At 39.0% G+C, this 27,262-nt stretch overlaps 1 protein-coding gene across 1 annotated transcript in view; it reads left to right on the top strand.

Moving 5' to 3' along the window:
• The first annotated feature begins 288 nt into the window (after positions 1 to 288).
• The window catches only part of HOMER1 (homer scaffold protein 1), an 85,801-nt gene continuing 58,827 nt past the window's right edge, over positions 289 to 27,262 (top strand). The window contains exons 1-2 of the mRNA XM_050986467.1: positions 289 to 359; positions 23,468 to 23,624. Of these exons, the coding sequence (XP_050842424.1) occupies positions 355 to 359; positions 23,468 to 23,624 (162 nt within the window). The 5' untranslated portion in view covers positions 289 to 354. The remainder of the gene's footprint in view (positions 360 to 23,467; positions 23,625 to 27,262) is intronic.

Here is a 27,262-nt window from a genome sequence, read left to right as displayed (position 1 = left end):
CTCCGCGGCCGCGCACGTCCCGGCGAGAAGCGCCGCAGCCGCCGCCAGTCCCTCGCGAAGAAGGCGAGCGCCTCCCCGTTCGCTTGCAGGAGGGGACTCGTCCGCCCCCGAAGCCACCGCTGCCGCCCGCCCGGGGCCCGGAACCGCTGCCTGCGGGCGCCCGGCGGAGCCGGTGGCCATGGGAGCCCGGCCCGCGGGGGGCGCTCCCTAGGGCGCGGGCGGCCCCGCTCGGCCCCCGGCAGCTGCGGCGAGCCCAGAGCAGCGGCCCCGCAGCCACGGGGCTGCGGAGCTGCCGGCGCGGCGAGGAGCGCCCCGGGGACGCGGCACCACCGGTGCCAGGCGCTGCCGGCCGCCATGGGGTAAGGATGTTGCGGGGGCCGCCGGGCTGGTGCCGGGGCTGGGGGTGGGAGCGGCCGCCCGCGGAGCTGTGGGCGCTGCTGGATGCGCAGGGAGTCGAGGGGTCTCACTGGCGGGGTGCGCCAACAACAGGAATCCTGCTGCAGTTGGTGCCGTGCATCAGCCCGGTGAGGGGAGAGCCGTGCGATCCGTGAGGGGCGCACCGCGATCTGCAGAGGTTTGTCTCCGCCGTAGCCACATCGGAATTCTGAAAGAGCCGTCTCGGCTCCCAGTTTCTCACTGTGAGGACCTTTCTCGGGTTGTTAGGCGATGTTCAGTCCTGAAAAGGAGTGCTTTAAACTCAGTGCTCTAGGGTGAAATTCCTTAACAGGGAAGGCTCGCTTTCACTCTTCTGGAGTCTTCAGAGAATGTCGAACTGCGTGGGAATTTATCAAATTGAGGAAGTCGGCTTCACAGCAGGTTCCCTAGTAAACTGGGGAATCCACTTGAGAGCTTTAGGAAATTAGAAGGAATAAAATCTATGTAATTATTCAGATCTCATACAAATTGGTAGATAAAAATGTGACATAGATACCTATAAAAACTTTCCACAGTCATATCCTTAGGAAATTGTATACTGATTTGAAAAAATAATCCATGCTACCAGGGTTGTCTGATAGTGGAATGGAAACTCATCCATGTTCCAAAGCAACAGAAACCTGGTATGATCTGGCAAACTGCAAGGTGGAGGCAGTCTACAAAAGTTACAAATAATGTCCTTTGTATTTTGGTCATTTAGGAATTAATATGTGAAATTGGCATATTACTGTGGGAGTTACAGATGTCTCCTCAAGCTGTTTAGGACATTTGAATTCTTCAAATTATTAACTTCCTTGCATGTGTGGTGGTAACAGCTGCATCTTTGTCTCTGTGCTATCACTGGAGGTCACAGGTCAAGATGTAGGAAGGAATGACTCCTTGCTCCTTAGGCTTGTTTTTATTTTTCTGTTGTCTTCCCTTCCATTAAAAAAATTTGAACAGAATAAACCTGAACTTGCAGCTGTGTACATATCCAAGAAAGTGATGTTTCTGCCAAAAGACTAAATGATACGATAATTTTTTTAGGATATATACTTAAAATTGCTAATCACACACAGGATTATGGAAAATTAAAATAATGTAAACCTTCTCATTGATTTAAAATTAATACTATGTTTGTAGGTACTTGGGTTAAGCATATCATATTACAAATCCACTGAATTGTTGAAGAGGAGCAAACATTTTGTCTCTAGAGCTCCAGCTCTCCTAGTCTTTTAGTGTATAGCTTCTTAATAAACACTCCAAATCCCTATCTGTAGAGAGCTGAAATAATCTTAAAAAACACAATTGTTGGTGCAATGACTTGAGTGATATCTTGACACATTAAGGTCAAGAACACTAAATTTGCTAGCAAATATTTTAAAAACATTTTAGACAGTATGCCTGGGGGTAATGCAATGTAGAATTCCTTTGCAAAACCATCTTCTAACAAGGAGGACAAACCCTGAAATGTAGGAATGTGTTACTGATAAACCCACATCTCTCTAAATCTGAGTGAGCACACCCAGGCCAGGGCCAGCACCCAGTTAGTGCAACTATGGTTAAGTATTAGACATCTGTTACTGTTCAGAGCAGAGGTCTTGATTTGATAGGTGTTCTGAATTAATTTCTAAATGCAAGTATCCATGGATTTCATAGTATTTCTACACCAAGATGCCCTGGGCTTTTAATTCACCAGTTGATACTCTATATTCTACTAAGGTCTGAAAATTGAGCGCTCTAGAAGCGAGCTGCAAAATCATTGGTAATTCAATGTACCTGGGTCACATGATGGACTGTATATTACATTCAGTGTTTAATGGGGACTGGTATGCTCTGTGAGCTTGTAGACTGATCTTGTCTCCACCTAGCTGGTGGAGAGCTCACCTGTTTCAATGGTTAGAACACAGAAAACTTGGGGGAGGGAAGCTGGCTTGCCAAACCAGCAGGGGCTTTCTTAGTCTGATTACATATAATGAAGAATTAATTGTTCTGCTGTGCAATGTTTGGCACGTGCAATACCATCAGGCAAGCCGGGTAATTATGCATTCGGTGTGTGGTGGAAACCAACTGGTGAGTAACTAGGCTTTGGGCCAGTGCTGCTGTTGAACATTTTTTTGGGAAACTTGAAACTAGAGAAATGTAGAGTAGTTCAGGACACTTTCTTATTGCTGTATCCCATATGTCTGTGTGTGTCTCATGTCACAGAAGGTAAGTGTATAAAGCCCCATGGATTATTCAGGCCAGACACACAGGATGTCCTTTCTTGTTTCTCTATCTGCCAGTCTGTCTCACTTCTCCCAGTTCCTCATTCCTGTTACATAAAAACAAGTTCTTATCAGTAGTTACTGTTGAGTGATATAACCATTGTGGACAAGCTTTTGTTGGATTGATCACATACAATATAGTATTCCTTAATAGAAAAACACAGATTTTGTGATCTGTCCTAGTTGATAACGTGTTCATTGCCAGTATTGTACAATCGGTCTTCTTTGAGCAGAAGTCTGACTGCATTAAAAATCTCAAATAACAGCTCTAAAGCATACTCAGGATTTATATTGGCAGCTTAGGGTGTTGTATGCATTGCCCAGGTAAGTACTGTGTTTCAAGTTGGAATCGTTGCTATATTTTTCTTGTTATTGGTAGAGCTTGTACTTCTATCTGTGAGCAGGGGAAGTAGAGACAGGGAGACAGTTGTTGTTTAGGCTGTAATGAATACACTTCTTTACAGACACAATGGGGAAGCTGTACAGCTGTGAATTCTGGAGAGATGCAGAAATTGATGTCCTATTAAACATAATATCTAGGATTAATTCCTGATTTATTGATGCGTATTCTCTCCATAACTACTTCACATGATGGCCTTTACATGATGGCTGTGGACAGATATCTAAATTTGCTACTTGCTTTTCCCATCATTCATGCTGAATTATAAGGAATTACGAGGTAAAAGCTTCTGGAAGATGTGCTCATCTCTGTCATGTCATGTTAGTCAAGGTGTCTTTATGAAGCCTTCATCTTAAGTTTTGTTGGACTATATTTAGTATGTTATCCTCATAAAGGTAGTTATGTGTCAGTCTGAGATGGCAGAATTAGAATACTAGAGTTCTTAAGTTGGCTGGAGAATATTGAGAAAGATTAGTGTTTTAGGGTATACTTATTAGTGCTTATTTCTAGGCACTTGCCTAGAAATAAGCACTTGCCTAGAAATAAGTATTTTAATTTTTGGTAGCCTGCAACTGGCTGATCCTCTCCTAGATCTTACTCTATTTGAAGTATGTGCAGTTAGCCAAACACATTTCTTTAAACAGGACAGACTACAGTCTTGTTCTGAATAGTTTCAGTTTGCTTTCTGTATCTGGGTAAAAAGACACTGTAAAGCTGTCGGGACCCAGAAGTATTATTGATTATTGAATTTTTCCAGACTCACATTCTTTAACCTGTTTTCCTCCCACAAGACTTAATGGTAGCTTTTCCCAGACTTTGTTTTAGCAACACTTCTATCAGCTGTGCTCCACAGAAATGCTTGAGATTGTAGAGAGGAAGGTGTAGCTTCTTGGCAGTAGTTCAGTGTTACTGTAATTCCTGGCCATCTTGCTGTCTCAGGGGTAAATGAGGTGCTTATTGTGTGAAAGCAATGGCCACAAATAGTTTATGCTTTCTTCTGTAGCAGAATGGAGAGTATAACAAGTTCTACAGATGACAAAACTTTGTTACCTGTAAAGAATTAGCAATGTATAAATACCAAAACAGACTGCATGTAAGTCAGTGTGAAATGGTTCATAAACTACTTTTCAGAGAACAGTATGTGTAGACTTCTACCATGCTTAAATTGTGTTCTGTCACAGTCACTTTATGAATTCGAAACAAACATAAGAAATCTGAACCAGATCTTCAAGCCTGATAAAACATAAATGAGTGTCCTGAGCATCATGAGGGGATGATTGCTGATCTGTTGAAGGTATTCATAATGAATTAAGGTTGCAGTTGATCTGTTTTGGTACTTCCATGCATTATCAAGATTTTATAGGCCAACCCTTTTGGAAAAATTCTACTTCTGCTGAAAATAAACACTTAAATCCTTCAGATTCATTATGTTGGGATTATTTTTATTCTCAGTATTATTCTCATTTTTATTCTCAGTATTTGTTCTCATTATTTTTACTCTCAAGGCCAGCATCAGATGTGTGTGTATTATGTGTGTTCTTGTGATTTCTTTTTCCAAAACAGTGTTTGCCATACCACAGTTACCATTATCTTTGCAGGACTAGATGTTGAGCCAGTATCTAAGGAAATCCAGTCTTGGAGGCACAGAGATTGCAATGGCTTATAATTCTGTAACAGGTCAGCACTTCAAATCAGGGAAGGCAATGACATTTAACTAGAGCTGAGCAGAGTATTTCTGCCTGCTAGTTAGTAAAAGTTTTAAGTTGTATTTAGATATCACTTTTATGGGAATTTTTGTTGCAAAACATTTATTTTTTATGATTGTATCATGCTTTTAGCTAATCAGTATTTGAATCATTGCCTTTCAAATCTGTGTCTATGCACTAGTGTACTTCAGAGAAGAACATTATCATATGATATAACACTAATTTACTGGTAGCTTCTCATTAGTATAGGTGCCTCGGACATTGTTTTAGTTGAAGCTATGGTTTTCTAAGGTATTCCAAACCATATAAACAATACAGGTACTTCAACCAGACTAGAACTTAGTTCTTTGTCTCCTTAAGATGTCTGTAATTTGGAAGCTGTTGAGGCCTAAAATAATTAACAAGGACCAAGGTCTCTGCTAGTCCAGATGTTAGAAGTTAAGAGTGCTTAGCAAGGAAACCAGTGTGGTGTGTTCATACCCCGGCAGTCTGCAACTAGGTCCGGAATGGACCTTGCATGAGTGTATGTATATGTGCCTGTGTTTTAGCAGTGTGCACTTCCTATCTGAGACAGGTTTGCCCTGGAGAAGACTCTCAGCCTTCCCCGTGTATGTGGTTATAGTGTTAGTATCAGTTAACTGTGACAGTGAACAAAGAAACTAAGTATTCTGTATTATTTAAAGTGAAAAAAAACCCAGAGTCCACCTCTTTTTTTTTTTTTTCTTCTATTTTAAAGATCCCATGAAACATGTATTTAAATGTCCTGTTTAAAAGCCCTACTTAGGTGAAAGCTTTCTGTAAAAATATTCAAAGAGCATGCTTTCTAGTTCAGGGTTTTGTGCTGTTCTTCCTGCAAGGCTTTTTCAGATATATTCAGTCTTAAAAGTAAGGTGTAATGGGTGTTGAAAGCATTGCATTATGAAAAATCTGCTTTTATATCCAGTTTTGATAGCAGACTTCTTTTACCCATTCTGTTTCAAGTTTTTATATTTCCCAAGGCTCAGCCATGTGAGATCCACCAAAATTAGTATTGTGTTCAGGACAGAAATACTAGAGGGGAGAAGAGGCTAGAGGGAGCTGTAGGTTTATTCTACCTGGTTCTTGCACTATGCACTGCTGAGCTCTGTTTTATCTACACAGAGTCCTGGTAGTGGCATTACTCCATTTGGTGAAGTAATGGAACTGTGTTTCAGTACTATATTGATTTTCTGGAACTGCATCACAGTTATGCTTCTGGCAACAGACTGCACTCTGATATGCTTCTTTGGTGGCAAGTAGTGATGTGATGAATGCCAGTCATCGTTAAAAAATTAGTCTAGGAAAATACTGTTTAAACATGCAATACATTATGTTGGATTGCCAGGTACAAGCATATATTGACATTTCCAGTAACTTGTCATGATTTCTGGTTTTTTAGTTATGATTATCAAGTTAGGTAACTTAGACTGCATTGCTTGTTTTCTGTAATGTGAGGGGAGAACTTGAAAACTCTCAGGTTTTTCTTCTTCCTCCACATACATGCAGATGATTCACAGGCACTGTTTTGTTGATGTTTGTGGTTGTGCTCTTTGCAAACATCCTGATTATTAAATTTTCACAGATCTTGACACCAAATGGTGGGAACCACAGAAAGCAAGCATTGCTTCCTCCACTTGTCTACTACAGCACCAGTGTTTGTGCAGTGAGCAATGTCAGTACTGTAATCTAGCTGACTGCAAATACAGGTGTGTGCACAAGGGAAGGGCAATTATAGGTGGGATAGACCTCCTTTGGTGGGAAATATTTAAAAAGGTCTGAACTCAGACCTGCTCCTGTTGAACTTTGCTCCTCAGTTTTGAAGTTCAGGTCTGGAAAGGTTTTTTTTGTGACTGTCCACTAGGTTGAATCTCAACTTATTGAGAAATGGTATTTTTTTCCCCTTTGAATAGTGTATTTTGTAGTAAAACAAAACAACACCACAGCCAAACCCAAACCCACTAAGTCCAAATGATAATAGGTTATATTGCTGGGTATAGAATTTGGGTTTTTAAAGTGCTTTTAAGTTACTTATTGTGTAAATAGTATGCTGTATGGATCCACAGTTAATCTTGAATCTCTTCTTGTAAAAGGACGTATGATGAGATATTCCCTGAGTTTTGAAAACTGAAGAATAAGCTTTAAATGGTCAACACTTTACAGTGAAGTATTGGTGAAACAAATAATCTTTGACGTGTATTCTCACAATTCTTAGGCCTACTTTTTAGGCCTGTTCATTTCCAACAGACTGCTAGCCCTGGCTTGTCTGTACAAAATTCTGAAAGAATGTACTGTGTGATATTGGAAAAAACACTGTTTTCTCCACTGTGACTTACTATGGAGTACACAGCCATGGAAGGAATCTTAAGGTATTTCTCATGCTAACAAAAATAAGCATTTGCAATATTATGTACTATGTATATCTGTTGTCAAATGGCTGCATGCAGTAAACTGGGGTCCTAAGCACATATACATATGATTTGCTTTAACCCTTGCTTTTGCGCTACCTGGGTTTTTCACTGACTGTGTGTGACTAAAAGAGTTAACCTGCAATTAGACAGGAACACTTCTGTTGGATTTAGCTTAATTTCACCTTCTGGATACTGATTTCCAAGTGCTTTTTCAGCATTTGAGTGTAAGTTCCTTTTCTACATTTAGACATGTGGAGGAACTGATTTTTACTAGGAAACAATTAGCAGTGCTTGGGAATAGATGGTGTCCTGCTGGCTGGAGTCCTAGGTACTCATGGTTCTCAGAAGTACTGCAGAGCTCAGATGTCTGGCTACATATGATAGTAAAACTCAAAGGATCTTTGAGAAGAAAAAAAGGCACCAGTGCTGAAGTACATGATTAAAGAATGGTCTGTTTTGGTTGAATTTTGTGAAACGAACGCTAGATTCCCTAAGATAACCTCATATCTGAATGTAAATGCTGCCCATGTCTCTTACAATGGATCTTAACAGGCCACTTGAGATCTGAAGTAGTTTTTACTGATACTTATGTATTTGGTGAGCTAAAATGTGACATAGAAATTTTAGAAAAACACAACAACAAAACTTCCTCTTTAGTCCACATTAATTACAGTTTTTAAAATCAGACTGCAAAAAAAGCTAGAGTAGTTCTATTACTGGGATGGAATGATAATGAGTATTATAGGATCCTTTTCAATATGCCACTTTTACTGTTAACAGAACCGGAGAATTAATATTATGCTGGGGTGAAGTTCTTAGACAAAGAAAGACAATCTGTTTCTTCTCTAATTGTTACAAAGAATGATTTTACTTGACATTAAAATATATTTAAAGAGTCCTTTTCTTCTCCTTGCCAGTAACAATGGCAAATTCAACATTCAAAGAATACTGCTGGTCTTGAGTGCTCAGAGATGGACATGGTACTCCTCAAATCACTTGCACTAAGAATGCACATCTAAATCTTGCAAAGGTTACCTTCTGCATCACCATCATGTTTGTCTTTTTGTCTTTGTACTTCTGCCACTGGCTAATGTTTTTGTAAAACCCAAGAATTTGCTTATTCAGGAAACCCTAGATTATTTTTTCTTATATCTATACTGTTCCTCTTCCTGAGGAACTGTTACTTTTCATTTGCTTGTAACACTCGAAAAATTTTGCAGTTAACTATGGTATGAGTACTTCATGCTCATGGCATGAATGGAATGAATGCTCATGGCATTCTATATACTATATTTACCAGTGTGTTTGTAAACACAAAACCTGTTAGTGAGTGGGAAATAGCAGTTTCTACTACATGGACCAGTATTTGATGCTTCAGTTAAGCCTCTTTTGGACATAACCATGGGAGCACCTAAGTGCTCCAGTTTGGGAAGACTATACCATGTTTAGCATACACTATAAAATGTTTTTAAATGCAGCTTTCTTTAAAACTGACTTTGCAATGCAAGCATTCTGTAAGTAGCTAACAAACCTGCTTGATTTTGGCCACTGTTTATTTCATGGGTATAGAAACACTGCAGCTTGGTTTGTTGCATTTAATATCTGTTCTGATATTTATGCACAGGCAGGGGTGAGGGAGGCTTTTCTAGTTCTTGTTTCACACATAGGTTTTAAAGGCATGGAACCCTGCCAGTTCATTCAGGTACCATGTAAGGAAAATTATTAATAAAAAAAAAATTCATGCTAAGATAACTAGCTATTAACAAACACTGGTTCTTGCTCTTCGATTAGATGCTTCTTAACTGTAGTAGCATGCATTTATTGCTGAATATTTTTATTGAGCTGGTAAATATAGGTCTCTAAAGTAGGCAATTGGAGCCAAAACTTCTGCACTAACTGTAGAGTATCCTTTTTTTTTTTTTGCTCGGTTTGTCAAAATGCTAAGTAGTGTCCTGAGACCTGATTTTTTAAAATTATTTTCATCTGAGTGAAGCCCTGACGCCCACCTGCTATCTTGGGGTTAGAACCAAGGTCATTGTAAGTACCTTTCAGAGGTATAAGTTAAATTTTGAAGTGCTGTTTCCAAAGTAGTTGCTAATCTAATTCCAGTACAACACAAACCACTTTGTCTTTACCAGCCTCCGCCAGCACAATCAAAGGAAGTGCATGAGAAAATGTTTCTTTACATTATTTCACTAGCAATACCTGTGGCTAGTACTGATGCCGCTTTGTGTTTCCAGAACTGTCATCTTCACAGGATCACAGAATGGGTAAAATAGGAAGGGACCACAGTGGGTCATGTAGTCCAACCTCCCTGCTCAAGCAGTGTCATCCCAGAGCACATTTCACAGGTTTGTGTCCGGACCATTCTTGAGTATCCCCAGTGAGGGAGACTGCACACGTCTCTGGGCAATCTGTTCCAGTGCTCAGTCACTGCACAGTAAAGGAGGAGAAGAACTTCCTCACATCCAGGTGGAATTTCCTGTGCATCAGTGTCTGCCCATTGCCTCTTGTCGAATTGCTTAGCACCTCTGAGAAGATGGTCCACCACTGGTCCATTGTCTTTACACCCTGCCTTCCAATACTTCTATACACTAATGAGATGCCCTCTCAGTTGTTTCTTCTTGATGTTGAACAGCCCCAGCTCTCTCAGCCTTTCATCATAAGAGAGATGCTCCAGACCCTTCATCATGTCTATGTGGCCTCTGCAGAACCCACTCCTGGAGCTCCATGTTTCTGTTGCCATGAGGAGCCCAGAACTGGACACAGCACTCCAGGTGAGGCCTCACCAGGGCTGAGTAGACGGGCAGGATCAGCTTCCATAACCTGCTCTTCCATTGCATGGCAATGCTCTTCCTAATGCCCCCCTTTTTGGCCACCAGGACACACTGCTGGCTCATGGAAAGCTTCTTGTCCACCAGGACCCCCAGGTCCTTCTCCACAGAGCTGTTCCCCAGTGGGTCAGGCCCAGCCTGTGCTGGTGCCTGCGATTGTTCCTCCCCAGGCGTAGGATCTTGCACTTGCCCTTGCTGAATTTCAGACTACTCTTCTTTACCTGTCTTTCCATCCTGTCAAGGTCCTTCTGAAGGGTTGCACAGAACCTGGAGGTATCAGTCATTCCTCCCAGCATAGTATCATAACTGAATTTGCTGAGGAGAAATCTGTCCCTTTTTACAGTTCAAGGATGAACAAATTAAACATTTAGAGCCCAGTGTTGAACCTTGGGGGACACCACTAGGGACAGGCCTCCAACTTTTCCATGGATTTTGACCCTCTGAGATCTACTATTCAGCCAGTTCTCAATCAACCTCACTGTCCACTCATTCAGTCCACACTTTCTGAATTTGTGAGTGAGGATGTGAGAATGGTGTCAGAAACCTTGCTCAAGTCAAGTAGACAGTATTGACTGCTGTGTCCTCATGAGCTGCTTATCAGTGGAATGAACAGCCTAGTCCAGGTGTGACTGTCCTCCTCTGCCTGTTGAGGTTTGTTCCTATGGCGCAGGAACATAAGTGCTCCCTTCACTGATGCTTACTATGCAAACCTGTCTAACTTTTCCCTTGTCAGCCACTGTAGTGGGCTGTGCAGAGCACTCTTTGCTCTGTGCTCAGGGTGTGTTCATACTAGTATATTAAAAAATGGATTTTGCCCTTTATCATTATTTTGCATCTCACTACTGTGGGAGGTTGCCTGACAGTGCGAAGCATGTCATTGGGAGAGACAGGATTTGGAGCCATGTTAGGAATTCCTTCTATGATCCAATGAGAAAATTTGGGTGTCTCAGAATGTTTGGCGTAAGTGTACTGTGAGCAATCAGGGAAACGGACCTGGGATTCCCAGTTACCGGTCAATATAGGTTCAACCATTGCATCCAAAATTCAGTAGTGTTATCAGAAGGGAGAAACTTGCTGGCATGGTAATAATATGCAGAAAGTGAATTAAAGAGTCTTTATAGTTCCTGTAGTGCTCAATGGGTGATTCAAATTGATTTCTTATTTATGAATATAAAATTAATTTGTTTACCTTTCTAGGAGTCTAATTCAGTTCCTTGATACAAATAAAATAATCCAGTTCTCATCTTTTGATGTGGAACAGTTTTTTTTCTTTCATTTGAAACTTAACATGCAGCTGTAGCACTCCAGTTGGGATTGCAAATTGGTTGAAGATCAGGTGCTGGTGTTGAAATGCATGTCTATTCAGCCACTTCCTATGTCAATTCTGATACTTCCACTGGGGCTGGTGGAAGCATGAGTTCAGCTTTGAGATGTCTGCAATCAGTGTGGTAGTGCTAGTGGTTTGTTTAAGGGTGTTTATTTTTGAGGGTTAAGTGCAAAAGCTCTTAATACTGACTGTTAACTGATGAATTCTTAATCTCAGATATGTTGTTAGTGGGTTTTAAGCTGGAAATGAAAGGCATGACAAGTGCCAGGCCCACTTAAAGAAAAAGCTTTTTCATGTGGAGAAAGCATGTCAAAATTAACCTGGAGATGTGGAAAAAGATGGAGTGGATGTGATTGATTGGGTGAGAAGTGGTGAGGAGGTGTGATTGTTTCTGTATGAAGGTCAGCAGAGAAGTAAAATGGAAGTTTAGAGCCGATAAGGAGATTAATAAAAGCTATTAAAAAGCAAAGAGAAGTTGGTAAAGACTGTGGTGCCAAGTGAGGAAACCTCATTTTAGTACAGACATATCTTTGACACAAATTCCAAATGTGGAGTAATAAACAAGGAGGATATGTATTCCTTGCATTTTCTGCTGTTAGCAAATTGCCAAGACATCTAGTCTTAATAATAACAAAATTATGACTAGTATTATTTTAGCATTGTCTCTCAAAGTCAAAGATGATTAGAAAAACAGCAGTTAGACTAATTTTTAAGTAGTATCTCTGTTTACCATATAATTTCCATTTATCTCAATGGAAACACATGATGACTTGATTCTATGATTTTGTATTTCTTCTATTATTTTCTAGGTTTCAGAATTCTCATCAGTCTATTGTCAAAAGCTCCAGCTTTGCCACTTTGCTCCATAGCTGTGAAATACAGCCATCAGAACAGAAATTCTTGTCTAGGCAATGATGAGACTTGATGGAGCATGCAAAATCACACTGAATGTCAAATCAGAAAATACTGTTTACATTGTTTATTGAACTCTGCTGTATTTTATGGAATCTAAGATGATGTCTGATTGCCACTCTTATTATTTCAGTGATTTACATGTCCTAGTGCCATCCCTCTATTCTCACTCCCTTCATACTGTACTACCTGTGCATGATGACACTTGTCAGTGCTGCTGAAGGATTTTATTACAGCCTCTAAATTGATCTAACCAAACTTTAGAACAGAGGGTGTTGATTTACAGACAGTCTTATGCTTTCAGGTCAGGACAAAGCAAGGAGTTTCAGTCTGTCAATTTTCTGAATCTGCTGCTCTGGGTGGCATTTTTGCCAGTGTTGTGGTATGACCCTTAAATCCCACTGACCACTATGATTAACATCAAAGACCTTGCAAGGTGCTGTTTCTACCTATCTCTGCCTCAGAAAGAGCACCTAAGTGGCCCCACGCAATTTGGCTTAATTCTTACCTTGTTTAGTCAGCATCAGTTGGTCTAATTAGTTGCTTGTGAGTGGCATAAACAGCCCTTATCACAATCTGAAAATTTTTGAAAAAGAAACTACTGAACTTCAGACATTCAAGAATCCATAAATTAATTTGAGAGTATTTGTGAAATGTGAAAAGGAAAACATGCAGGTCATGAATAGGCTTGCATTCTGGAGATTGCAGAGATTGAAAGTTATGTCCCATCTGGAGCCTTCCTCCTCATTTTCCTCATCCTTCTCCATGCCTCTGGAAAGGAGACAGCTGATGCGCTTGCTTGTAAAGCAGTACATGAACTCCTGCCTCACTAGCAGTGTCTCTGGATCCCAAAGCAACTTTGTGCTCTGGCTCCCTCTGCTTCTATTATTTTGAGAGCTATGCTTGTGCTGCTGGTCTAAGGGGTTTCTTTATTTTTTTCTCTTCTGTTCTCCCCCCACTTTGAATTTAGCTCTTGTAATGGTTCTGAAGACTATAGATATTATTCCTGAGGACCATGTATAGAAAATATCTATTAATTTCAACTCAAGAAAATTGGTAGTGCAGGAAGACAGGAAACTATAACTTAATTGTTGCATGACTTTGTAATAATGTACTGTGTGAAATAACAGTAGAAATTCAAGCTTAGCAGTTATACTACCTAATATTCTCCCTTAAAAATATTTACATGAGTTCTCTAAGAGTAGTTTGACTGTTAGAACTCCATTGCAGGGACATTTTGTATAAAGATTGGAAAGGAAAACTTGTCTCTGGACAGAGAGTATCAAAGAACTAGGGGAACTAACTAGAAAGCCTGGTTGTAGATTGCTTTTGGGCCTTTCTAAACATATTTTACTAACAAGCATGAATAACAGTATTTCTTCCTTTCTGCTTTCTTCTTTTTTCTGCCTGTGTTGCAAGTGTGGCTAAGTTGGATTTCCTTGCTGTAGAATGGAGAGAAACAAATGCTTTTAGACCATTCGTTGCCTGCTTATTGCTTATTGCAGATGCAGCATCGCTTAGCTTACTGCATGTAAGGGCTGTTGTAGGAATGTTAATATCTAGACTTCTTTCAGAAATATCTCATTACACTGTTATTTCAGGATTCTTTGTTCATAGACTAGAATCTGACATTAGGTTGGGAGTTTTTTGTTTACTTCTGATAAATACTATTAGTGACTAGATGCAGAAAATAGCTGTAGATCTTAAAATTAATTGTCTAGTTCTAGAGAGAGAACTCCTCTCTTGGTTTCCTGACAGGAATATTCACACAGAGCAAAATTCAAGAAGAAATTATAATTTTTTAGTGTCATAATTTCTCAGTATTTTCACTATATATAAATATCTGTTGTAAAATTCAACCTAACATAGTTTAGCTGCTCTTAAGCCATTAAAAGCTGTTAGTTCTATTCAATTTTGTAATTAAAACAAACTTAAGGTAAACGTTTATTCAGAGATACCTTTGTCCACTTACTTGCAGAATTTACAGGAATAATCACTTAGGTACCTAGAAAAATTCTGAAGATACCTAAACAAATATTCTTAGATTAAGTTAATAAACTGAAGTGAGAGCTTTAGGAAGATAAAGCTGAGTACTTGATAAGACACTTTTTGTGACCTCATTTGATTCCCAGAGCTGTCCCTTAATTCTTGCTATGCAAACGGGCATTTCAAGGTTGTGTGGAAGGACAAAAAAAGGAAAACCTTAGGGAGATGGACCATCATTCAGCTGTGGGAATAACTTTCACAGTCACTGATAAATTATTGCTGTGAATGTTTCCTGCAACACTTCAGCTGGTTGCCTTCTTGCTGAATTTGAGCAGCATACAATAACAGCATATGGGAGCATTGGAGAACAGGCATTTAAAACAAATCCAGAGAATTGCAGAAGTGAAAGCAAATACAGTGTTTATTTTCCTTCTTAAAAAAAAAAAAATCAGTTTAATACTATACATAACCTATAGGTAGCTTTATTAATCTTTAGTGTAAACAGCTCCATGATCACTGTCATTATACCAAAAATTTAAGAGTTTTGTTAGAATTTTTCTTTGTTGTACTATATAAGCCCTAATTTTAAGTAGTAGGCACTGATTTGTCCTCAGCTTTGCAAGTCTGCCACCTTCCATGCTGTTGATGTTACCAAATCTGTGAGACTGTAATGCTTGTGCTGTCCTACAGCTCAGTGTAAATCTGTGCTGTGGAAAAAGCTCTTTACTCTTCTAAAGTTTACTAAGATGCTTCATGAGTGGTAAGCTCAGACAGAAGAGGAATGAGGTTAGATAAACTTTCTCTTTTGTCTTCTTGTTTGTTCAGTGGCAAGAGTTGTATTTTCCAGGATATGGTAATCCTAACTCTTGGGATTTCATGTGGTGGTAATACATTTTAAATGCTGTCTGTGGTTGTCTTATGGTGCCCCTTTGTATGAAACTCCCCTACCTCTTTTCTTTCCCTTATTTCTCTGGAAGGTACTGTATGTGGGCTTCCTGAGCATTTGGTTGAGATTGGCACATATAGAGTCATCCATTTGTTCCCCAAACAGACTGTTTTATAGGATTGCATACCTGTGAATTGTAGACTTGTTAAGGTTGGAAAAGATCTGTAAGATCACCAAGTCCAACCATCAGCCTAGAACCAGCTCTATGGTCACCACTAAAATGTGTCCTCAGGTGCCATATCCACTTCCATTAATGATGACTCCACCACTTCCCTGGGCACACTGGTTGATAACCCTTACTGTAAATAATTATTTTCTTAATACATTCTCTAAATCTCCCCTCATGCAAGTTGAGGCTATTTCCTCTCATCCCATCACTTTTTACCTAGGAGAAGAGACTGACTCCCAGCTGGCTACAACCTCCTTTGAGATAGTGGTAGACAGTGACAAGATCTCCCCTCAGTCTCTTTTTTTTCTTCAGACTATACCCCCCCAGCTGCCTCAGCTGCTCCTCATATGAGTTGTGCTTCAGTCCCTTCACCAGCTGTTACCCTTCTGAAGATGCCGCCTACCTTAGTGGATGTGCCAAAATATTAGCAAAAGGAATTGATTACAGAAATATTTGAAGTTATGTGCTTTCCTGACTCGTCTGCTGTGTAATATAAAACTTCTATTAATTGATGCAATAATTACAAGTGAGCAGTTTTTCTGCTAATGGCAGTCCATAACTGCTGACTTAAGTAGAGTTCTGTTTAGTTCTGTCTGCTCATAGGCATCAAATTTAATGTGGTTTGTAAAAAACTATATTCTTTGCATTTAGCTGTGTATATACATATTTCATATATACTTCTTAGCCCACAGTAAAATGTTGCAAGGTTGTTGTTTGGGTTTTTTATTTTTTTTTTCCTTTTCAAAAATGTGGGGTGTTAAGGTATGCAATAAATAGAATGTAACTTTTCCCTCTGTTGTCCACATAGCTCACAGATTTTTCACTAGTCTATATACAGGCACTAATATTTAAAAGATAATAGATTTCTGGTAATCACTAAAATATTTTCTACTGACTTCCTATACCTTATGTCTCTTTAAGTACTGTGCAATATTCTACTTCAAGCTGAAACAAATTGGTTAAAACTTCAGGTCCTTGCAAATGTAATAGACAGTACATAAATATGTTTCTGGCTAAGGTAAATGTATTTTTTACTTAACCTAACAGGTTTAGTGAAAGTCTCTAGATAATTTTTCAGTGCTTGAAGGCACTGCCTGTGCAGTGTTACATAGCTACAGAGCAGTCTGTAAAGCTTATAGTTTGAACTTCATAGGTAAATAGGCAGGTACACGTATTAGTTGATAACTGTATACAGAAAACAAACTTTTTTGTAGCAACTTTCTAAACATTTTCTGACTTCAAATAAACCAAAACATAACAGCAAAACCAGGTTTAAGAATGTAGGTGTAGAACTAGATAAATCATTGGTGGGATGGGAGAGATTTTGATTTGATTACATTATTGTAACTTTCACTTTTTTACTATCTCAAAGCTTGTTTTGAGATATGAAAGTTGTTATTGTATATATACATTGTAGATGAAAGTTGTGTGTAAGACAAAAAGCAAAATCTGAAGTCATAGTCATTACACAAGTCCACTGAGTGTGTTTGTTCAACTTCATAATTTTAACTTCAAGATGGTATTGTCAGGTATTTCCTATTCTTTTTTTTTTTCCAGAAAGAGATTAAATTTCAGAACAGTTTCCTTACATTGGAAGCCAGTGTTATGCAATACTTTTCCTCAAATGTATACAATTTTTATCAGATCTCAGAGCGTTTTTATGAACATGGAAAATTCTGTGGTTTCCTGTTGCTTTGAACTGTTTGCAGAGCTTGTTGATTTAGACTCCTTAAACAACACTGACTATGTTTGGATGCTGTAGTTTATTAATTGCTTTTGACTGGAGCTGCACTTTTAATCATTCTCCTCATTTGTTTTCAGGAATCTCTTCTCAAGCTGCTTAGAGTAAAAAAAGCTTGCTACAGCTTCAGAAACAAGCTAGGGGAGAATATTTTTAAGACTAGCAGGACACTGGGAAAAAGCTGTAGGATTAATATGCTGAAATTTGGAAAAAGCAAAAAGGTCTTTGTCCTCTCCTAAATAAGCAAATGCCTGAAATACCATGTGCAGTGTTCATGTTGTCTGACCTGGGGAGAAGTTTCCTTGGGTGACAGCTATTATAGAGGCTTGGAATTCAGTCTGTGCAAAATGACCAACTGCAAAACATGCCTGCTGCCTATTGTGGGGGTTTGCAGTCCTCAGCCAGAGACTGTGTGCTGAGCATGCTGTCTGTCATGTGGCAGGGTCTGCTGTGTCCAGGGCTCTAATGGCATGAGGACAGTGCACTTTTTGTCCAGTCTCTGCCACTCCAACCAGCTGGAGTGTGGCTGCACTCCCATTTTGACCACAGGCATATTGTCCTGTTTTTGCCTGCATGTGGAATTATCTTCCTCTGAAACTCTTTTTATGAAACTTGATTGGTGAAACCTTGCACTCTTTGCAACAAGAAAAAATCTCCAAGGCACATTTTGTTTGACTTGTTTTGAATGCAGTCTGGGATGGGGACTCCATGTGCATCCAAGCCAGGAAGTCTGGATAATGCACTGGAGTTTGTAAGATCCATGTTGGAGAAATAGACGTGGTCATGAATCTCATGGAATTTTCACTATCAAAACTGAGCTGAGTAAGAACACCCCATCACACACGTTTATTCATTCCCTTTTTATCTTACTGTATGGGGAAAATACCTCTGCTGAGAAATTTAAAACTTCCAGGTGGCAGGCATTGCCCGTGGTAGTTCCTTTTTTTTTAGAACTCAGTTCCCCCATGGGTCACAGTCACTCAGTGTTAGCCTATTTTGGTGTCTGCTGTTTGTTTCTGCCTGGGCAGCTCTTTGCTCCAGCTCTTGCTTAAGAGTCATCATCCATGTCTCTTTGGTCTTTATCTGCAACCCTGGCCTAGTTTTGTGTCCATGCAGGGAAGTTCATTACCTCATCCTACATAGTGCAGCAACTTCTCTGCCAAAACACTGTCAATTTAGCCCAGTATGGAGGAGGAATGAAGGGTTGTATCAAATTTTTAATATGTTTTTTAGCATCATTAACCCTCCATAAGGGGAAGCAAGTAGGACCTCAAGTAATGTTGTAGAGGTTCATACTTTCTTTCCAGTGGTCTTATTATTTTCAGTAACTAAGACAATGGAATCCCAGTCTTGAGAAATTACAGGTTTTGTAGCATTTAAGGTAATTTAGGAGTCATGGTAAGCAATAGTATGAGGGAAGAAATAAGCAAAAAGAGGTCTTCACCACTAGTGCTGTAGAAGTACCAGACATTAAAGAATAGATACATTTTTAAAAAATGAAGCATATATTAATAATGAATTTGCAAGAAAAGTACTTTCTAACCTTCTATACTAACTTAAGCTTCTTTTATGCAATCTTTGATTGTAACACTTCCTATATTGAGCAGTCTGCCTTTTTTTTTGTAAAGGCTGTGTTAAGATGTCAAAACGGAAAGAGTGGTTGGAAACTATTCATTCAACTCTTAGTAAACAGATTTATCTCCTAAGTTTAGCTTGGGATTGATCACATATCTATGAATGAATTTCTGGATTGATTATGGAAAAGCCTGTAATGACTCTGCCTGCTAAAGTGATATTTACTATGCTTCCTTACTCATCCCATTGCTTCTTGGGTCCAGGAGGACTTGGCACTTACTTCTTGTTAGTCTTTGTCTGACCACCATAATGTTGTGACCTGAGGCAATTAAGAACAGCGGGATATGAGCCTTAATGTTTTTACCATGCCTGAGCGGACATTTCTAATAGTCAGACTGTGTTACTATGGCATTCTTGTTAGTTTGTTTTCTTTTTGTTCAGCTTCAGTATATTTCTGGAAAAATTAATTACTTTGCTTTGTAATTAGTGAGGAGTTCTCCTCTTAGTTCCTATTAATGTCTGTAATGAGTACTGAATACCTTCTGATAATGAAAGAAGAAGAAGAGAAAGCTGCAAGGGGAAGAGAAGAGAGGGAAGAGTAAGAAACTGGTAGGGCAGTTTAGTTTTTTTACAGGATTGATTTTTCTTCTTTAAAGATGTTCTTCCTTTCTTAACTTCATATGGAGGGGGTGGTGCTATGCAGGGCCAACAGCTGGACTCAGGGATCCTTGAGGATCCCTTCCAAATCAGCTTGTTCTGTGATTATGTGAAAAATAGAAGACTTATTTTTTATATATAGAAATATATATTATAATTATAATATATAATATATATATTATATTTTAAAAAACCATATTAATTGTTTGACCATCTAGGAAGGCAAAGAAGAAGCTATCTCCCTATCTCATATTCCTAAAATTAATATTATTTCAGCTGAATTGATTGAAACTTCCAGACTGGGAGGGCATCATGTCCTTTTGTGGATAATGGAAGAGCAAAACTTTAATGTGAAGATGTATTGGTTGAAGTTACAAATATTTTTATATGTTTTATACATTATGTGTTGCATGTTCACAGGTGTTTTAGGAAATCTAAAATTTAAGTAGCTCTATATAATATGTTGTTACAGAAAAATGCAGATGATGTAATTGTATAGCAGCTTTGAAGGACTTCAGTGGTGCATCAGTGACTGGTTCTATAACACATTTAATCCTGTAGATATATAGTGCATCACTTCCATTAGAAACAATCTTTGTAAATGTTCATTGTCAAGTGTCAAAACAGTGGTATAATTCTAGAGTCATCTGAAGTCTAGTGTCTTTGCCAGAAAAAATCCTAATTACCCCAGTAATCTGGCAAAATCATGATTTATCCAGCTCGTTTAACAAAGGGAGCTATGCTTTTTCCACAGAGCAAAGACAGCTTGTCATTCAGTAAAGCTGTGCTTTAAGCATGGAAAGAAAAGACTGTAACTCTAGTTTTATCAGAAGCAATTAAAGAAGTGTAGGTTACCTTCATTTCATGTTCCATATCTAAATGTAGTGTCTATGCCAGACCCACACTCTGCCCTGCAAAGTGCTCTGCTTTGTCTTGAGCAGCACTGCTAAGCAAACAACAGGAACATGCAGGTCACCTCATAAAACAAATTGAGGATATTTTGGTGGCACTGTGGAAGATTTTTGTAATGACAGTGCTGGAGAGCAGCATCCCAGGGCTGAACAGTTAACTTTCACTAACACTCACTTCAGCCATATAGTACTCACCTACCTTTCACATATAAAAATCTTAACCTGTGTGTGTTGAAAGTCCCAGTTATGTGATATACTGTGCTGGGAGTGAACTGTGCATCAGTGCTAGTCAAATGCATATTCACTAACCACACATCTACATCTTGGATTCAGTTCTTCTTTGATCTTTCATTAACATGGTCAGAGCCTTTATAGTTTCCTTTCAATGTCAATATTCATCAAAACAATTGGCAGGCTTCTAAGATTTTTTGATGGGCTCTTAAATTTTCCAGGGTTAAAGAGCTGGTGTATTATGTTAATATGCGTCCCTTGATATTGGCGTATGCTTAACTGGGAGATAAATTATAAAATAGATCTGATATTGAAGACAACTGAAGCTTAACTATGATTGAAGAAGTAATTGTAGATATTCAAAAGAGCAAAAAGAATTAGTTTGTTCTGTTAAACAAAAAGCCTATAAATGCCAGTCACCTTTGCATAACATTTGTTGCAAGAGATTTGGATCAGCTATGCAACCTCCTGTAGCTTGGTGATTTACAAAGAAAAGATGAATTGAAGCTGAGGGTACATTTCTGTTAACAGCTAGCCTGTGCATTGATCCCATTGGCCTCCCTTCCTTCTTCATCTTTCACTGAAACTCTGTTTTGCTGTCCCTCTGGTCTATTTTGCATGCTTCTGTCATTTCATCCAACACCCAATGTAGGAGAACACCATGTCTGTAATCTGGTGAACTTCAAGGAATCTTGACTCCCAGCTGAGTAATACAATTCTACTACCGAAAGCTGCTCTTCCTGCTGAGCAATAGAGATATTTCACTGAGTTCACATGTACCCCTTTGTAGCGAGGTCAAATTAAACCCCTTTGACTACAAGTACCCAAAATTCTGTGGGAATTTATTTTGAGGAAAAAAAGTGTTAAAAACTTACCTCTGAAATAAAATGAGGGCAGGTCAAAGGGTATGTTTTTTCACGCTCTGAAAATGAGAGTCAAAATACATAAAAAGTTAAATTCAACCTAAGGTCCTGGTACTTAATATCTTTGGAATTTGATGGCAGCATTCCTTAAAAAATATAGTAATCAGCTTGTCATTAAAATGTAGCTAAACTTAAACTGACAACTACAGTATCATAGAATAGTTTGAATTGGAAGGGACATTAAAGGTAATCTAATTCCAGCCTGCCTGCATGGGCAGGGACACCTTCCACTAAACCAGGTTGCTCAATGACCAATCCAGCCTGGCCCTGAACACTTTCAGGGATGGAACAGCCACATCTGTGGGCAACCTGTTCCTGTGTCTCACCATCCTCACTGAAGAGTATTTCCAATATTTCCTCCTAATATGTTATCTAAACCTGCCCTCTTTCAGTCTGAAACCATCAACCCTTGTCCCCTCACTGTATGCCCTGGCTCTTGTAGCCTCGCGATAGGTATTGAGAGATTGCTTTAAGCTCCCCCCAGAGCCTCCTCTTCTCTAGGCTGAACAACTCAAATTTTCTCAGCCTTTCCTGACAGGAGACGTTTTCTGTCCCTCTGATCATCTTTGTGGCCTCCTCTGGACTCCCTCCAGCAGGTCCATGTCCTTCCTGTGCTGGGACCCCAGAGCTGATGCAGCACTGCAGCTGGGGTCTCAGCAGAGCAGAGCAGAGGGGCAGAATCCCCTCCCTGCCCTGCTGCCCACACTGCTCTGGATGCAGCCCAGGACTCGTGTGGCTCTCTGGGCTGTGAGTGCCCATGGCAGGGTCAGGTCCAGCCTCTCAGCCACCAGCACCCCCAAGCTCTTTTGGGCAGGGCTGCTGTGATCTGTGCATCCCCAGCCTGTGCTGGTGCCAGGGCTGCTCTGAGCCAGGTGCAGCACCTTGCACTTGGTCTTGCTAAACCTCATGAGATTCCCATGGGCCCTCCCTTAGAGCTTGTCCAGGTCTCTCTGGATGGTCTGCCATCCCTCAGGTGCATCAGCTGTGCCACTCAGCTTGGGGTCAAGTGTGGAGGCTGCAGTCAGTTCCATTCTCTGTCATTGATGAACATATCAAAACTGATGTTCATTGGGACTCTGAGCCATTAGTCACTGCCCTCTAGATGTGACGGTCCAGCCAGTTCCTTATCCACCAAACTGTCCATTCATTGAATCCATCTCTTCCAATGTAGAGAGAAGTATGTTGTAGGGCATGTGTCAAAGGCTTTACATAGGTGCAGATAACTGACATCCCCACCTGTCCCCTCATCTACTGATACTGTCACTCTTTTGTAGAAGGTCATCTTATTGCCATCTTAGTGAGATTAAAATGTATTTCGATTTCTGTGCAAAGTTGTGCGTCCTGGTAGTGGTCATGGGGAAAAATCTTGCAAATTCTAAATTGTAATAAGGGTTTTTTTTTTGCCAAATGTAATTTTATTTGCTAAGCAATTTACATTTTAAAATGTATTTTATACATTATTTAATGTTGGTAAATACCTTTACACCTTTAGGCATAAATGTCCAAATAATGAGGGATTCACATGTTCCTGGCCTTAATTAATGTTAGTTTTAGAGTAATTGCATTCAATCAACCAGTTAAGATCCAGATTGTGGCATAAAATTGGTGAGAATAATCAGAGTATTAAAAGATTTTGGAGAAGAAGTGGACTTGAAGTTATGCACACTCTGCGGTGTGCAGTGTAATGAGAGAAGTTACACATGCATTAATGCCATTTAATTTTGAGGGATTAGGTGGGCAGTGAAGAGCTGGGGAAATGATGGGATGGTGCTGAATCTTTATTAGAGATGTCTGTGTTTATCTGACTCCACAAATGAATGCTGATTTTTGCCTTAGAAGACTTGAGTTTTGTTTCCATATATGTATAAAAAAACTTACCTGCTCTATGCAGTGGCACATACAGAAGTCATCAGGCAAGGTTAATTGTGCAGAGTAACTTGTGTACATCCAAATGGACACAACTGGCAGATAGCTTGTCTGCAATGATAGTGCAATGATAGTACATACAGATTAGATTAATGTTTCTTCTCTCACTCCTTCAGGGAACAACCCATCTTCAGCACCCGAGCTCATGTCTTCCAAATTGACCCAAACACTAAGAAGAACTGGGTTCCCACCAGCAAGCATGCTGTTACTGTGTCCTACTTCTATGACAGCACAAGAAATGTCTACAGGATAATCAGTTTGGATGGCTCAAAGGTAAATTATGTTTCAGAAAACCTAGTTGTCTGAAGCATTTTTGCTACTATTTTCTAGTTTGATATTCTTCATGTTTCTTCTCAGATGTTTGTATCATTATCTGACCAACAGATTACTGACATTTTAAAATGGTAAACATTGCCTCATCGTGTGTTTTAAGTGTTTTTTTGTAATTCTGTTTTCCATGTAGTTGTGTTGACTTCAATAACTATTGCTGATTGAAGTGGTGACCTGTTCCTTGGTTAATGCTATGAGAAGGCTAAAAAGACAAAAAATTGTACAAAAAGTACTCATAGGGTTACAATAACTTGTTTTCATTTCTGTACTCAATCATTTATCAATATAATTAGCTTCAGCTTTATGAAGGACATCTGTTCAGTGGCCATAATCACTTAGTAAATCCTTTGTTATATAATCTTCCAATTTTTGCTGTAGAGAATGTGAGGATTGCCTCCTAATAAAGCCTGCGTAATAAATGGCAAGCTTTTATCTAGACTCAGTTGGTTTGGTTTTAGTAGGGGATTTTTGTTGGGTGGGTTTTTTTGTTTTGGTTTTTTTTTTTTTTTTTGGTTTGGGTTGGGTTTTTTCTCTCTTTTAACTAGAATGGATATTGTGCTGAACTGCTCCTCTTGTAAAACATGTCTAAAAAATTAATTTGATGTGCAGAAAATCCTTGACTGTTTCTACCCACATAACTATAATAATAGTAACTTTACAAACAGTGTAGCAGAAAACTCTACACTAAGGGCATTAAAGATATCCAGACTGTAATCAAAAGTTGTGATCCTTTCCAGAGACTTTCATTTGAAGCTTTTGGAAATGCATCAGTTCACAATGATTGGAAATGAAATACTCTGTTAAAAGCATGGCAGTATTCACAGAGATTTTATGACTACTTATTGAAAGCTGAAAATTATTACCCTGCATTTTTTAAAATATCCAGAATATTGCTATTTTAAATGTAAAAGGAGATTTTCTGTCACAAAGAAGTATATAGAAATTCATTTCATAGTCAAAAATCTCTGCTTGAAGTGGCTGAGAGTGGTTTCAGAGCCTACCAGTTTTTTTTCAGCTTTAAGTCTTAGTTTGCTTTTTCCTTCTCAGCCTCCCTTCAAATGATTCAATTAGTTCTGTCAAATAGTTAAAATAACTTTTGGGACAGTATTAATGAATAAAGATACTGGGATTGGAACTAGATGATGTATGAAATCAGGAATACCAGTTATAAAATGTAGTGCTTTAACTGATCTAGAGAATATACAAGATCCTTTTTCTGACATCCACATGCCTTCATCCTAATGCTGCGACTCCCGCTGAGTGCCTGCTGAATTAAATTGTTGAGTAGTTGTTCACCTATTTAGTTGTTCTTTTGTGTGCTGCAGCATTCTCTCTACATCTAGTACTAATGGCAAGGTACATTGATAATTCAGTTCATCGCTTTTATTTACTCTGAGTGCTGCAACCCTAATAATGCTTTCATTCAAGTCGTAGATGAAGATTTAGAATCCCAGTCAAGGTTAAGATAGTCCCATTCTTTCAGGCATTCACCGTGCTATTTTGAAACATACCCCAGTGAATAGCGGAGGGACACATGGAAGAATTTTAAGTAGGTTTCTAGCATAATTCCCAGAGAGTTCATTTATTTTTACTTAAAACCCCATCCTTTTTTTTAGCATGTCTGTTTGTAAAAAATATTTTTTGTGGAAAGAGTTAAATGTAAATATAAAGCATTTTTAAGTTTGAGTGCATCCAGAGAGAGTCTTTGCTGTATGGCATATAGCTAGGTGTCAGTAACATTGCTGACAATGCACGTGTTGCCAGTGGCCAAAACCACTTGTCAAACCCTACTGGTTTTGAAGCTGTCAGACCCCTCTCTCAGGGAGAACAGATACAGCCAGGTTTTATTGTACACCTGTGTGCTGATGAGGTTTACAACATCCTTTGGGTTTGTATGGTGGAGAGAATGATGTGCTCAGTTTTTAGGTACTGAGCAGTAAGTCAGTAAGTAAAGGCAGCTCACATGTACATTTCTGCAGTAGGAATGTTGGAGAGAGGTATACTATAGATTTGAGAGGTAATCCTATTTCTGTCCCACACTCTTCTCTCTCTTTAGGTTGTTGCGTTTCAGAAATATTCCTGGATATAATTTAACTTCTCTACTAATTATCTAGGAGTCATTAAATATTTCTACATGAAAACAAAAGGACATTTAAAGATATGATATGCATTCCCCTACTGTACATTGCAGTTTCCAACCTGAATTTGCTTGAGGGGTCTTTGGTTAATTTTGAAAGAGAGGTGGGTTTTTTCCTTATTTGAGCTTGATTTAGTCAAGACAGTTCCTGCCGACACAACTTCCGCTTACTTTTAATGCATTTTGTGTTATGTTTTCTGAAGCTATAGTCTCCTCTTGAAATATCTTGCACTAGATATCATGTATGTCCCTCTATCTTGACTACAGAAAGTGTTCTAGGACCATAAGGTGTTCAGTGTACAGGCTCTATATTTTATAGTCATGCACAATATTTGGAGCCCTGTTGCCCATTGCAGAGAAAACTTGATGTAAGTAATTTGATGGCACTTGAATCTGGTTTTTCTGACCTCTTGAGTAAATATCTTTTATGTGACTTTTTTCTCCTACCAGTCTCAGAATCAAAAGAAAGCCTGAAAAATAAGGTTTCTTGTGTAGTATGGCATAACAACATGGAGCAGTTGCTGCTAAGGCTCTCAGTTCTCATTAATTATATACCCATTTCAGAGTTCCTTGGAAAAATGTGATTTAGTACTTCTTTCTCCTGGGTGATTGAACAAAGCTTCCATTGTTTCTCCAGTAACAGTACAGGCAGACATTAGGATTATTCTGAGTCCCACTGTTTTTTGCATTTTGTCTCTCGCCATCTCTGAGAAAAGGAAGGAGACCAAGTATAGTGCAGTTCTTGCTTTACTAGTTAACTCTCTCTGATAATTTTTTTCACAGATACAAGGCAGGAAAACAAACTTAAATTTTATGTTAATCTAGGACAAGAGAAGACTCTGGAAAAGAGTGGTTTCCCAGTCTGCAGGTTCCATGAACCTTGCATACATTATTACTCAGTCAAGTCTCCCATCAGTGTTGCTGCAGATGATCTTGTTATTTTAATCACTGTCTCGCTTGAAAGTGACAATTTTTTAAATGCTCAATAAATGTTTCAAGTAAAACCTGTACACACAAGTGTTCAGTTATTTTCCCTTGAAGAAGTTAGAAATTTCTGTGTCTTTATTATTGCCATTAGTTTAAGCAGAAGATAAAATTGTACTTGACCACTACTATATATCTTGCAGCTGTCGGGTTTGCAGCTCGTAAAATGAACAGCTCAGACACATGCCCTATTTTCTCATCGCTAAAGTAATATGAAAGGGAAACATGAAAGCTATTTTATAATTCCAAAAAAGCCTGCAGATAACTAAATCAGTTTTCTTCAAAAGCTAAATGTCTTCCTGTCAGATTGACTCTGTTCTGTTTTTAAAATCTTCTTGTTCATTTATGGAAACAATGTTCTTAAAAGTTGATGAAATATTTGACACTTGTTATACTGATAACTATGCAGTGAAATCTGGATTAGAGGAGAGCAGTTAAAGCAGTACCCATTTGAATGGAC

The sequence above is a fragment of the Serinus canaria genome, chromosome Z, assembly GCF_022539315.1.
Source record: "Serinus canaria isolate serCan28SL12 chromosome Z, serCan2020, whole genome shotgun sequence".
Taxonomy (NCBI): Eukaryota; Metazoa; Chordata; class Aves; order Passeriformes; family Fringillidae; genus Serinus; species Serinus canaria.
This window is presented reverse-complemented; position numbering and strand designations above follow the sequence as displayed.